This window comes from Lissotriton vulgaris, chromosome 2_1 (assembly GCF_964263255.1).
Source record: "Lissotriton vulgaris chromosome 2_1, aLisVul1.2, whole genome shotgun sequence".
In the NCBI taxonomy this organism is placed as follows: Eukaryota; Metazoa; Chordata; class Amphibia; order Caudata; family Salamandridae; genus Lissotriton; species Lissotriton vulgaris.
This window is the reverse complement of record NC_141687.1, coordinates 181570665-181586011: the sequence shown is the minus strand read 5'-3', so window position 1 is coordinate 181586011 and position 15347 is coordinate 181570665. Positions and strand designations below refer to the sequence as shown.

The 15347-nt window shown below is 47.0% G+C and overlaps 1 protein-coding gene across 2 annotated transcripts in view; it reads right to left on the bottom strand.

Moving 5' to 3' along the window:
- Nucleotides 1–12353: 12353 nt before the first annotated feature.
- Nucleotides 12354–15347, bottom strand: part of BCL7B (BAF chromatin remodeling complex subunit BCL7B) — a 35757-nt gene continuing 32763 nt past the window's right edge. For both annotated transcript variants that reach the window (XM_086954699.1, XM_086954700.1), the window contains exon 6: nt 12354–13823. In XM_086954699.1, coding sequence (XP_086810825.1) covers nt 13728–13823 — 96 coding nt within the window. In that variant the 3' untranslated portion in view covers nt 12354–13727. The remainder of the gene's footprint in view (nt 13824–15347) is intronic.

Sequence of the window (15347 nt, the reverse complement as noted above, 5' to 3'; positions counted from 1 at the left end):
GAAGCTCTCGGAGGTAGGAGCAAATGGTAAGGGGAGGAGAAATGCTGCTGGAAGGCTCGGGAAAGCTCGTGCACGAGGACGTGCACTTCCAGAAATCCGCTGGTTTAGCTTTTTGGTTTCACCCCAATAGGTCTCTCTACGAAACCTAAAAAAGGGCTCAGGAAATTTCTAAAGGTAGCCCTATCTCCCCTTCCTCACTTCAGTGTATCGGTCTGGGTACAGAAATGTAGGCAATACACTTCCACTGTTTGAGGAGCTACCTTCACCCCATCCTCACCACCCCTCTCGCCCTGTACCATGCTAAACCAGGCGCATCTCAAGGGATCACACTTTACTTTTGGTTGCTTTGGAAACCAAGCAAACTTTAAGGGTAAACATCAAGATATCCGGCTCCAGCATTTGCAGAATCTCCTTTCAATATTTGCATTCAATATTTGCATTACTTACAGTGTATTTTCTCTCATGTTGCTTCATCATATCATTCTGTTACTACTTCAATCAAGCGCAGGCCAAAGCTCTCAATAGTTTGCTATATATGCGCCAGGTCATTACTTTACACTTTCAACCCAGGAGCTGATCAGCTCTCCTATTGAAGCCTGATAGTGGGCAGTCAATACGCAGCAGTGCATTCCAGACCCTCATTCAAATAAAGTGAGAGGACCTGCATAGTTCCAGTGTTTAGCAAGCTCTCTTTTAGAAATCACCTTTCCTATTACCTTGGGGCTGCGGTCTCTGGGGTCATCCCCCATATTGTCGAGGAAACCTAAATGTGCAATTTGTGGCAATGAGTCTATCAATCTCCCATGGACCATGGAAAGCGTGGTAAAAATTCCCTGGCAATAAACTGCTAAAACTGGGCATCCCCATACCACATGGAAAACATCCCCATTGTAGTTGTGGCAACAAAAGCATTTAAGGTTCAGGGAGTTTGCAGGCCGGCCACAGCCATCTGGTTGTAAAACAGATAAGATGGAGGAATTTAATCTGGATGAGCCGTAATGTTGACAGGATGACAACAGTATGCCGGGCCATACAAGAATCACGCCAGTTGCTGTCATCCAAGGGGCCCGACACCCTTCCCAGCATTGTCTTCCGTCCCCACATTAGATCAGGTGAACTGATAACCAGCCTTTTATAGATCTGGGATATCCCACCCGCCACTCCCCAGTGGTCCCATAAGGATCTTGTAGTATCTTGGTTATTGTGCTTTTCGTGTCATCCACTGCTCCACCAGTGGAACCCTCTTGAAATGATGTAACATAGGATGTTGGTGTATGAGATCCACAGTTGGAGAAGGGCTGAGCGCCTTGCTGGCTGCTCCTGGTGGAGCTGTATCACTGATCTTGTAAACAACTTGAATAAATCATCTTGGATCACTTCTACTTGCGTGGACTTGATTACTACAATTTTATGGCAACGAGGACTTCAAAGAACCACGCGTGTTTACATTTCAAGACCTTCAATTTAAAATTGGAGTACCTACTCACAAGCTAAAGCAACTCCTGTAACTACAGCTGCACTTATTCTTCAACTGGCATACATCAGCCCCACCAGTGACCTCCCACCGGTCGCCCTCAACGCAAAAGTGCCAGTTCTAGTCTCTACGCAGCTCAAGATTCTACCTGCTGTTCCCACAGCATCTCAAAAGGTCTGTTCCAGCTGTCCCTACAACGTCTGTCTCAAGGCTGTTCTGTAGCTGCTTCTACTCTTACTGGATTTCAACCGCAGATCAAGCGAATTCGCCTCTATCATCAATTAACCCCTTCCATGCTGATGACGAACCCCAGCCGTCATGCACTACGGTGCTCGTGTGCTGATGCCGGCTGGGGTTCGTCACGGCCCGCCCCTGTTCGTGCTGTTTACAGCACACCAGGGGAATTGGGGCCGCATGGAAGGGGTTAATGTTGCAACGTTGTGTTCTGTCAACAAACCTCATCCAAGTGGGTTTATCAACGCTTGGACTGACTCACCCTGGAATGAGGTGGCACCATATGAATTGTTGTATTGGTTGTGCCATCAGAGTGTTTCATGGCATATTCAGGTACTGTTTTCTTTAGTCCGCAGCTTTCGGGATGGATCCACATTTTTTTTTTATTCTGAGCTTGTACTTCCTTAACAGAAATCACAGATTTAATTTGAGAGATAATTATTCATGTTTATTTTCCACAACTTGTTATTGTCTAGACAGTTCTAGTTTCTTGTCTGGACCTGTACTATGCTTGCTCATATGGTGGAATGTCATCCTCAAATTCTGTCTTTATAGTTACACTTGTTATTGACCTGATTCCCTTACGCTAGGGCCGAGTATTTAACGTTTTCTGCTACTACTTGAGTCTTTTCTCTAATTATTCAGTTAATGGGGCACAATTATTTTACTTTTGTATGGTGAACAATATATTTTACCCTCACACAGTGCACAATGTCTAGGTTTCAGTCCTGGGTTACATTTTACTCTACATAGGGTGTCTAAGGTTTTTACCTTCACACAGTGCACAATGTCTAGGTTTCAGTCCTGGTTTACATTTACATTTTACCCTACATAGGGTGTTGTGAGGGTTACAGTCACATCACGGAGTACACAACATTATTACCTATTTGCAAGGTGCCTTTACTCCATGTATTTACTTACCTCACCAGAGCACAACGTTTGTACCTCCACACAAGGTGTGTTCCATGGGTGTCGTCCCTTTTGTACAGTGCACCATATTTTTTTTACCCTCACAGTGTACGACGCCAGTGCACAACACAAGTTGTACAGTGCACATTGTTTTTTTTTCTTTACCTCTTCATTGCGTGTTTCACATGGGTTGTTTTCCCGCTACTCTAGTGCACAACATTGACTTCTCCACGAGGTATGTCTCTTTTGTTTCAGTGCACACTTCTACCTCAAGTTTCACACACTGCGCAGACTGCTGTCCCGCACATACATGCGCATTTCTTGACCTCTCCGCGAGATGTGTTTTTGGGCGTTTCCCTTTTTCTGTGTGCATATCTATAGACCTCCAGTTGAGGTATATTTCAAGGTCTAACACCTTCACTACTTAGTACAATGTATATACCCCTCTTGTGGTTTTCTCTGCATGGTCATATTGTCACCCACATGGGTCTATAGTTTGGTTTTTGTCCATTAACTATGGTGCATTGGTTCACGTTAGACTGGGCGTTTTTGTCTCTCTACTGTAGCCCAGTACTTTTCTATTTTGTTTTAACTCAAACTTTTAGTATATTATGGAGAAGTATGAGTTATATAATGTATTTCTCTTCTCTGTCATCTTCTATTCTCCTGATGTGGATTGCTCTCATGCATACTTACCTGGCCAGTTGGTGTACAGAGAGTACACATTGATGGTTTCTCTTTCTTTTCTTTATTTCTTTTTCCTGTTTATAGAAAGGAGGATGGGAAACAGGTTATATTTATCTGTTTCTTCAAGATTATTGGTTGTTTCTCTCTACCCCTGCCTTGTTTCTCCCCAGTACTCTCCTCTCTTTTTAGTTCTCCCCGCTTCTACATCTGATTTTATATTTATTTTCAGTTTTTTTACTTCTGGAAGAAAGAAGGATATGTAGTATCTTGGTTATTGTGCTTTTCATGTCATCCACTGCTCCACCAGTGAAATCCTCTTGAAATGATGTAACATAGGATGTTGGTGTATGAAATCCACAGTTGGAGAAGGGCTGAGCGCCTTGCTGGCTGCTCCTGGTGGGGCTGTATCACTGATCTTGTAACGAACTTGAATAAATCATCTTGAATCACTTCTACTTGTGTGCACTTAATTACTACAGATCTTGTCAGGAAGTTAGCTGCATTCAGGTATATTTGCAAGAGATTCCTGGTGGTATGTGAGAGCCTGACTTAACTGTAAGTAGCGGTAGAGATTTGCGCAAGGCAAACTGCCTGGAGGCATTGTAAGGATTTAATCCGAGCCCTTTCCCAGATGTATCCTGATAAGGTTCCACCATTGAATATCCTCAAGGCAAGTGGAGTGTGCCAGCCAAAGGCCTTTCCAAAGGGGCGTCTCCAATGCTACCCTGCAATCCCAACCAATTCACTTCAGCGACAACTTCTATGTGAGCAAGACCACTCTGGTGACTTCCCGGGGATAGGGTCCCCATAAATAGTGCGTCCCAATGTGCAATTCGGTGCTCTCCCACTGAAACCACTCCCAAGGAGTAGACAAATACTATTAATGTGGTTCAACCAAGGGCTTAGCCTTTTATTCACATAGCATCAGTGAGGAATAATAACCATAGTTAAGCATATGTTTTTGTAATGAGAATAAAGGACATCAGATCGGCCTAAGACATTGTTATGAGAATACAGGGTGCACGATCAGTAAAACTCAAACATTGCACAAACAATAAAACAGTTGGCAACACTTCGGAATGTAAGAGTGCCAGCAGGCGCCTTCTGCATATCCATTTCCCCTGCCCTCAACCAAGGGCATCCAGGGCATAACTTAGTGGCAACTTGCCCTCCATCACTCAGAGGGATGGGCAATACCCACAGTTCCACATGCACCAGGCGTTCCATCCCTGCCAGGGTACTTGTCCCCAGGCAAAACCCCCAAAATGTTCAACTTAAGGAATCCCCGGGTAGGGCAGAAAGGTAGAGGACCACCAGCAGGTCAGCCCCCCTCCTGCCTGCCCAGTGCCCTCACAAAACAACACCCCTCCAAGGTGCAAGTTCAGTAAATCAGTCCACATTTTGGGCAGCCTTTTTTTTCAGCTGCAAGAAATCCCGCCACAGGTCACTGGTGATCTCGCCCTCCCCCCAACCACCGTCGGGGGGCCTCACTAATAGCCTCTAAGATAGTGCGACTGTCAATGCATCCTTAATCTGACCTAACTTGCCCTGTGTCGCCGTCTACCCCTTGAGAATTACCAGAACAGGAAAATTAATTTCGCCTGGAGCTGATGGAACCCCTGCTTAGGCTATAAAGAGTCCCCGCCTTGCTGGGTTTACAGAAAATAGCCAGCCTCGCAACCTGATTGAGGCAACTCTTTATGTGGGAGGTGGAGCTTTTGCCCTACCACAGCCAAGATTCATGATCAGAGGTCCCTCCAAGCTATAGAAATTCCTGACCACCCATATGATAATGTAGTGCAGGTTATCTAAAACATCCAGCACCTGAGGTGCAGTCTGAAAATTGTAACTCCCTGCTGCCTCCACCACAAACCACTCCTTAGACGCTGGACCACCTGTTCAACCTAAAACTTATACTGACACATCCAGTTATCAAGTTCAAGACTAACTGACTCATCGTGGGCCTTGCTGAGTCATCCACTTTGTCCACTATGTGAAGTTCTGATGCGAAGGGGTCTGCAACCACCAGTTCATCTTCCACGCATATTATCCCCTACCTACCCTATCCTAAGTCATGGTCCTTAAAATGAAAAACAGACTTGAACCACTTGTTAGCTAGACGAGTATGAGCAAACTAGAGACTGTCCTCCCAGCCCACTTGGCTAATTAAAATATGTAAACAACTCCTGCTACACATGCTTCCTAAATTACTCATTGTGAGCAACCTGCCTTCATGTGGCCCTTTTTGCATGCATAGTTAGTCAACCATGCTACCTAATTTGGTCTTCCCCCGTCCAGTCAGCGGCCCAGGATAAGTGACCGCCTCAGCCTCCGCCCTACTGGCCTTAACAACAAGAGGCTTCAGTGCATCCCACTCTGGGTCTGCATTCTTCAGAGCATTCATAGGACCATGAGAACCAGATGGACCCTCTCTCCTTGCCATAATCTATCCACTCTCCCTGTCACCCCCTCACCGTGGTTAGACACAATCCAGGATGTGCAAGTGAGAAAATGTAGGTGTTCCCAGGACTGGATAGAGCGAAAGGTTTCCGGATAACCGTGATGCAACGAAATTGACAACTGGTTGCTTATAAGAGGATTATTGCTCGTGAGCCTGGCCCTGTGTGAAACAATTATGGCTTACTGCACTATCTGCATCTTCCTGCCCTTTGTAACCAATAGTCATCATCGCCACTGGTGGGAAGACCGGGACCGAACAAACTCTAAATAACAGTGACCACCAGATGATCTGATTAGCCCTTGAGCACCAGGCCTTGTGGGAATTAGTGATCACTCTCCACGCTTACTGCAGTCACTTTTTCTTGGGGAAATAGCCATCCTTTCCCCTGTAGGAGGATTTGCCTGGACTTAATTTAGATCAAAGTGCCCCACAGCTGACTTGAGAGCAGCATGGGATGCGCCACAAACCTTCTGTAACATGGCGGACTCCATAGTTACTGGCAGGTACACCGGTGTTGGTGGATCTCAGGACCTGAACTGCCTGAATTCAGGAAATGCTGCACTGCCTGAATTTATGAAAAACCCCTTGAAGCCCCTGTGGTCATGCCTCTCGCTGGCTGGCACCTGAATATTGTTTGCGTACACGCTCTACATGAGATCCACAAAATTGTTTGACATGTTCCATGCCCATAGAAGAACTAATAAGGACTCTAGGAGCAGTGTCCATCAAGATCCAAGGCAGGTAAAACCGACAAATGGGACACTGGGGGCCAAGCCACCATTTGAGGGAAGCGCCTGGCCATTATAGGCGGACAGGGCCATGGGCTCCTGTACAATCCCAGCGCTGGCTATAGAGGATGCCAGCGACAAACGCCTTTGTGTACCCGACACCAACCACGATTAGGGTCCTGGAGGTCTATGAAATAAGAGGCATCTTCTAATGATAAATGTATCCATGTCCATGGAGGCCTGATAAATAACTTCCTGCTAAACGTAAATTCAGATTGCCTTACCCATACAAACCGAAAAGCAATGTGTGACCTGGGAGCTTTTCACCCATGCATGCTGGCACCTTGATGTTCTTCCAAGTGTACTCGCTGTGCTTGGTGCCGCAGCGCGCCATACCCCTCTCCGATTTTCAGATACATCTTCTTGTGGTCATGCTGATGCCATCCTATTCCTACTGCTATTTGCAGGGGACTGCTGTTCAGGAGCCCAGTATGTTCTTGTGACCAATCAAGGCTACCTCCCCCAGGAATGCATAATTGTCCCACCCTTCAATCAGTCAGTCAGGCATTAATCATGGCCATTGCACCATCAAATGTTCACGGCATACATTTGCAGGTTATTCACGGGGAATTGTTTGACCATAGAAACACATGTACCCTGGCCATCCACTCGCGGAATCAATTAAATAAATAAATAATGGGCTGTTTCGGAGGGCAGAGTAGTGGAGGGAAGACCATCGTCTTAAACAGGGCCACCCAGCCTAGACAATTAAGCGGCAATTTTGCCAACTGTCCAGATCAGTACGAGTTTTGATTAATGTCTCCGATTCAGGCTACAGGTCAGGCACAGGTAAAGTGTAATATGGATACCAAAGCATTCAAAACTGAGCCGGCGTATTGGTTGCCGCAGTTGCCAGGTCTTGGGACCATGATCACCTCTCAAGGGAAACAGTAGGGATTTGGACCAGTGAACTTGGACTGGATGGCTCCTCATAGGCCTCGAGCATGTGGGTCAGAAGAGGCCCCGTATTGGAAGGGCTGGAAAGAAACAGTAGAATATCATCTGCGTAAGAAGCAATCCTGTCCTCTACTGTCATCCCGGAGTCGAAGCCCCACACCTGCGCATCACAGTGGACCCATATAGCCTGAGGTTGTATGGCAAGGAAGAATAATAAGGGTGGAAGGGGGCACCCCTGCCTTGTGACACTACAGACTGGAAATGGTGGGGAGAGGACCCCATTCCTCCGAACCTGGGCCTGCAGATGTACATTCAACCTGAACTTGGGCCCAACTCCAGCTTTAACAACATACCTTTGAGGAAGGTCCAGTCTAAGGCGTTAAATGCTTTTTTGAAATGAATAAGCATCAAAACACTAGGGTACCTCAGGTATAAGTGTGCAAGGGTTATGTGAACTCTGCGTATGGCATGTGCTGTGATGATGGGATACATCCACACTTATCTAGGTGAATTATGTGCAACATTACCCGTAGAACCCTTTTCGCCAGGGCTATGGCATGAAGTTTGATCTCTGTATTGATGACAGATTAGGCGATAAAAGCCACATTGGTCTGGTGGTTGCCAAGTCCCGCTCCGGTGGGTAGCATCCCTATCTATCGCTTTGTGATACATCTCTAGGAGGGACGGGAGCAATACTGATAGGAATTCAAGGTAGTGCTCAACTGAGTATCCATCTGGTCCCTATGTCTTACCAGGATTCATATCCTTGGCGGCCTCTTCTATCTCCTCCAGTGAGAGGTTATTTGAGGTCCACTATCTCGGTGGAAAACAGGCAGGGTAACGGAAGGTCCGCAATGAATGGAAATTAACGATCACAAGCGGGACATGGTATGGCTGCATGTAGAGAAAAGTAATAAACTGCAAATACAGAGGCAATCCCCTTCACCGTAGTGACTTGTCTCTCTTCATCAGCTGTAAGGTGGGGGAACCATATGGGTTGCAATATTTTTCAGTGTTAGCCATTACAAGAGTTTACTGATTTAACCCTCCATTCATAAACCTGTCTGGGGGATCCCATCACCTGCACAGATTGGTGCTCTTGGTTTTTCAGCTCCAGGGCTAGAATGTTAGTTTCCTGTTCATTGATTTGGACATGTTTCTCCTGCTCTTCAACTCTCGGATGTGACTGAGCTATGCCAGATATGGTGGCCTTCTCCGCTGCCCACAGTGTCTCGGAGAGTCCACTGTTCCACGGTTTGCTTTAAAAAAAAAAGGTCTGAAGTATCTGCAGTAGGAACTGAGGTTTGCATCTACTAAAAACTAGGCATTAAGGTGCCACATTTGCCTAAAGCCCTATCTGTCAGCCCCTAGACAGACTGTTACGGGGGAGTGGTCCGATATGCCAAGAGGTAGGATGTAGGAAGCTGTGATGTGGATGATTTCAGTAGTAGGAAGCAGCAACAGGTTAATATGGGTCAGTGATTTATGGGCAGCCAAAGTATGGGCGTATCCATGGGTCTGCGGGTTCCAAATTCCTCAACGTCATAAGAGCCCAGGTCATTCTCCCAATCTGCTAAACTCTGTCTCCTCCTGCCCCAATCAAGTGCACCCATAACATCATTGAAATCCCCCCCACCTTTTAGAGAACCATGACTCCCTGTGGCAGTTCCAATAGCAACCCCAAGTGCCTGGAAGGTAGACCCAGTGAGATAAGGAGGAACATATTCTCTCAGGAAGTTACAATGAGTGCCTTCCAAGGATTCCCCAATAGCCACTTATCACCTAAGAAGGTCAGAGAGGTTAGGGAAACCACAAAGGGGAGAGACCTGTGGAGAAACACCACCACCCCACTGGAGCCTCACGTATACCCCAGGTATACCGTCATACCCATAGCGAGATATGAAGGGATATTTGGTTCCCATAAGGCGAGTCTCTTAGAGTAGTAGTACCTTCGGCACATGGTGTCTAGCAAATTGGAGGACAGCCCCACTTTTAATTCCATCAATCCTCCCATTAACATTCCAACTCATAACAGGTGCAAAGGGGTTGCTCTATGGAGGATACTCGTGGTGGTCATGTAATTTCTATTCGGCAAAGATGGCCTCTGGGTCAGTCACAGGATCTATAAATGTAAGTAATGATGTGTTTGAAGGACCTCTGTCGATGTTAGGGTGGACGGTGAGTGCAAACCAAAGCTAACAAAAACTAGAACAGTCAAAGCAAACCCCGTACCCCCAATTCCATTGCTCTCCATACCTCCTCCCTATAAGCAATGGGTACCTACAAAAAACTAGAAACACTTCATAACTTCACTAAACATAAAAGCACATATTGAAGCTTCATGGCACAAAGTTTCTGCTTGACCTGGTCATGTGATTTCAGTTGCTGCTGTACTGCTCATGTGTTATCCGGGAAGATCATGATGGGGCTGGACTGTAACGAGAGCCGGCCCAGGCTCTGAACTTTCAAAAGTGTGTCTCTGTGTCTGTAGTTTAACGGCTTAGCAAGCATAGGACGCAGAGGTGCACCTGGCAGAGCTTTATACGCAAGCGACCTGCGATAGTTGATCAATGGGCCTCCATACCTGGAACCACTGCTCAAGGAACCGCACTAGTGGTGAACCCTCCAACGCCTCCAGGAAGCCAACAAAGTGAAGATTCCTTCTGCGGTCTCTGTTGTCTGCATCCTCCACCTGATCTGACAGTCTTAAATGTCGCCAACAGGTGGGAAACCTCAGCCCCCAGCTCTCGCGCCATGTCTTGGAGCTCCATGATATGACCCTCCATCTCCAAAACCTTATCCACAGCGTTCTGGAGATTCTATTGCAGCAGAGCAACATTAAAAAGCACCTCTCCGATCTGGGATCCCAGTGCGGGTTTAGAATCTTGAATAGCCTGATGAATCACGTTGGCGTCTTTGGGTTGTGGGGAATGAGCAGGCTGGACCCATCCTCCTGTGGCCCCAATAAGGCCTGTCACATGGTCCATGAATCTGTCCATCTTAGTTTGTGTTCGGGAGGAGGAGGGCGAGTCGTGCCCCATGGTTCCAAGAAAGAATCCAAGGCTCTCAGAACTCTCGGATGGGGCCCACCTTAGTGTTAGAACCACAGTTATCTATTAACTCAGAGCCAATAAGGTTGTCAAGGTCCAGGATATTAAAGCCCCCTTTCATGTTGCCTGTCCACTTGCAGTGATTGGCAGGTCTTGATATAAGGGACGGTGCGGAGGCAGCTTCAGTCCCAGTCCCAGATGGACACCCTTACTCCACTGATTTGGTCATGGGCAGCACGAGCAGTCAGTCGTTCTCCCAGAAGGAGCTGATCGGTGGCAGGTGCTGGACTCCCTCATCTTTGGAGGTCCATTAAGGGTGACAACACAACGACAGGGGAATGGTAGGGGGCAAGCCAGGTGGAGGGGAGGAGGCAAAGCGACCCATGCCCCTTTCGTGGGTTGTGGGCACAGAACCCATGCCAATACCGGTGTTGAGTCCTGTCCAGATATCAGCAATCGCTGACAGGCCGTACTGGCCTGCAGGGAAAGCTCTACACCCAGGCAGGGGTAAGTTGGACCCAATTATCAGGAAGAGGGTGAGAACGGCTCACGGGAGGGGTCTCCAGCAACCTTCCTCCTGTGCCTGGGCTCCTCAGGGGCCGCCATCAATCATCCACCACTCTCTGCACTTAGTCCGCTGGGCTCCTTCGGCACCACATCTAACTCAGTCCAATCGCACCACAGATGCAGGTGGGCCAAACAGGCCAGAGTACACACCCATACAGGGTTCAGTTTACCAATCCTAAGTCTCCCGACTCACACCAATCCAAAGTATCCCGACTCACTGTCTGGTCTGTTCAGGGCCGTTTCCGCCAGGCAGCTGCATTTCTCAGGCACCTCCACAGCTTGGACTCAGCCAGTTGTGCACCAAGAGCCTGCACAGTCCCAGGCCACCCACCAGAACCACTGGTGCCGCACATACTGCAAGCCCTGGTGTCAGGTGACTTGGCCCACCCGGTAGAGAGCACTAGGAGTCGGGCAAAATCCTGCTGTAGTTGCACAGTGGCCTTGGGTCCAAGTCTGCCCAGGGGGTGTTCAGTAAGGGCCAAAAATAGTATCCAGTGGTGCTCTGGGGCCACAGGGAAGAAATAGTTGGTTGCCAGCAGGAAGGGTGAATGACGATTAAGCAGGGACGAATGGGAGCTTAGCTCAAAGTGCCTGTCATCTTGGCCATGCCATCCAACTCCTACTAGTTTAAACCTTCCACCACAAAGAAAACACTGGAGTAAATGCATGGAATAGTTTCATTTAGAGTGCAAGACTAATAACAATAACCAACAGCAACCAATACCCACTGGATTCATCACTAACCTTGGGATCTGAAGCAGTGTGCTCCACGGCGTAAAGTGCTTCAATATTTCATTAAGGGTAGTAAGTGCTATACAAATGCATTTACAAACCAATACTTGCACTGTTCACAAGTTCTCTGAGAGGAAACTACAGGACAAGAGGGTGCTCTGTAGTTTTTTTTTTTTAACCCTATCTTCAAGTGGAGATCTTTCAGTGGATCAGAATTATTTCTAAAAGATAATTTCTAAGCCCAAAATCAAAACGTTTGTTTAACTTGACATCCGATGGAGATTGTATGAGGTAGGCTGATGGGATGTAGACAAGAATCCGCTCACGACTGTGTCCAATAAATCTGCTTGGCTAAAGGCTTAATGATCTGAACAACGTTCACTGTTGGGCTGCATATATTTTCAGAACTATGTATTATCCTTGGGCTCACAAAACCTGTATATCTGTGTACGTAAAATGGCGTGTCTGCATTCAACAGAAACTCAGTTGGCTGTTGTATGGCTCTTAACATGGTTGCTACAGTAATGAGATGCTCGGCACAGATAGACAATGTAGATTATTAAATAGTAATATTTTATTTTTTAAATTATCTATACAAAAATATCTGTTCACTTAGAAGACCAGTTACATTTTCTTTAACAGTTCAAAAAGCAACAAACATAAATCATTAGAGTCTACATGCAGGTGTTAAAGAAGCAATGAGGAAATGGGGGAAGTCCTAAAGAGGTCTGTTCCATGACTCAAGGCATCAAAGTACAAATCAGAGGAATTTAAAGTAACAACCGTTATGTGCCTTTCTGATTTCCCAGAAGCAATGGAAAAATCATCAGGCAGCAGAGGATTAGACTCCAAGCAAAAAAGGAAATTCACCACACGGCACTCGAGGTCCTTCTAAAGATCCCAAGATGAACAAGAATTAAAACAGGTATTTCCAAGGGAAACAGAAACTAGAACACACAGTAAAATTGTGAATAGGAAATGCATCATTCATGATGGTGGCCTGTCATGATCATGTGTGTAATAAAATGCTTAACACATGCCAAGATTCAGTGACTTCCAGAGGAACGTCAGCTTGGCTGTTTTCTCTCCAAGAGACTAGAGGAAAGCCACATATTTAGACATTTCATTTTAATCCCATTTGAGCAGGCAAATGGATTTTTCATGAAAAGAAAAATCAGCAAGTGGGTGTCTCCACACACCACTAGGTAGAAAAGTTAAGGAGAGGCAGCAGAATGTGCTTGACTGTGGGAGCGCAGGAGAGAAGAGATGGGGAAGAGTATGTGTACTTCCGTCCACTTACAAATCACTTATCTTGCCTCATGATTTTGGCTGTAGAGACCCAATTAGATCAATGACAACTGGCACAACCATCTTTTCAAATTTTAAGCCACCATCTCCTACTGATCACTGATGCCTACAGGCTTGCCTTGAATTCACTAGCAATCAGCCAGATTGTGCCTGGTACCAAATACAGATCACTGATGAGTGTTCATGGCTTCCTCGATGGATCGTTTCTCCACTGGATGCTTGTCCAGGCAGTGGTATTAAGCACAGGCCATATTCTCAGAACCTCAGCCATCACAAACTGGTCCACAGAGCTGCATCAACAATCAAGTTCTCTCTAATTAACAAACTGTACTTTCATGATATACCCACCAAACCACGACACGTACAAGACTGTGAAAGAATGCAGGTTTGCAGTTGTGCCAATCCTGAATGCTTGTCCTATATGCTCCTCTAAAGTGGCATGGCCATTGTGCAGTGAGCCGAACACTTCTAGACTTCCCAACATGCAGGTTAGAGAGAAAAAACTACTCTCTCTGCACTTTAGGACATATATTGGTACTAAGCGAAGAGCATCTCTGTACATTGCATCACTGTTTAAAGTCACAAATGTCACTGTATGGCAAAGGCCTCGAAGATGGGGGCTAGCTTTCCGAGGCTGTTTGGAAATGAGAGTTCATTTCTTTTCGTATTCTTTTCAAGGGCACAACGAGCGCCTCTTCCTTGTCAACTTCCATTACCTGTCAAAAAAGAATAAAAGATATAGTAAAAAAACATATAGTAAGTGACATGTGATGTACTGTCTAGGCAACAGGAACACTAGTCGAACCCTTTTATTACAATGAGGGCCCAGTCATTGCTCCACTATATAGTGCCTTCTAGGTTCTACATTACATCAATCTTATTTCCAGCAATACAGTTTGCTTTGATTTTTTTTTCACAACCGCTTTTAATAAAAAGTTCAGGCAAAGCATAGGTACAGTTCTCCACAATCAGGAGGATACTGTTCACAGTAAACAAATAGTAGGATGACCAGAAGGCCTAAACTTTGAATCACCCCCCTCCCCACTCCTTATCCCACCCTAACCCAGTGCACGTGTTCACAGTTCACCAAATACATGGGTAAGGCAATGTAGGCGTCAGACATCGTCCTAGGTCCCCATCCGGAGGTGGCACATCATCTATATCAACTGGGGGTTCCAAGGTCAGCCCCCTGTAGTCCGCCCACTGCTTTCAGATCTTATAGTGTTTCCGGGGGCACCCCCTGGCCTCAAACACAGGCAATTCCAGCCCCATAAGAAAATCTAATCCCGCCTTCCAGGCGTTGAGTGGGGGGGCACAGTCGCTCTTCCAGGCTCTCGCCAGATCCCGTTTAGCTACAACCAACCCCAGTAACAGGAGGTGGCGTTTGTAGATGTTGCCTCCCACATTCTCCAGGACATGGAGGAGACCCAGTCTGGGCGTACGAGGGAGGTCCCACCCCAGAACCTCCGACAAACAGTTCCACACCCCATTCCAAAATCGGGTCAGACCCACACAAGACCACACCGTATGCAGAAGCGTTCCTCTTTCAGTTCCACGACACAAGCACCCCGGGTCGGCAATGAGGCCCGCCCTCCACAGTCTCTCCCTAGTGTAATATGCCCTATGTAGGTATTTAAACTGTATAAATCTGAGGCAGCCCCGCGGGGGGACTCAAGGGCCTCCCTCCAATAATCCTCATTCAACGGGCCAACATCAGTCTTCCAAGGTGGCCTTCAGTGACAGGAGAGAAGAAGAGCAGTGCGTAACCAGTGTTCGATATATTTTGGAAACTTTCTTATCTCCCAGATCCCCTATGAAAAGCTTGGCCTCCACTGGGCTGAATTCGGGAAGCTGGTCCATCCCCACTAGACTCGGTGCGAGTGCATGGCGGAACTGGAGGTATTTGAAAAATTGGGTCTTGGGCATATTGAATTCGGAGCTGAGGTCCTGAAAGGATTTGAGTGTAGTCCCCGTGAGGACATGGCCGAGTGAGGAAATCCCGATGGCCTCCCAGCCTCCAAAGCCCGATAGGGAGGCCAGTGCAGGAAGTTGTCCGTTATTCCACAGCGGAGTTTCGGCTGTCAGCCTGCCCCACCAACCCATACGGCGCAGTGCCTGTCTCCATATCGCGAAGACCACCTGGGTGACCCGCGGCAGCTCCCTCCGCCGCCTGGCCGAGTACAGCAGCGTATGTAGCGTGGCATCCCCCATCAGAAAGTGTTCCAACGCATATGCCGGGT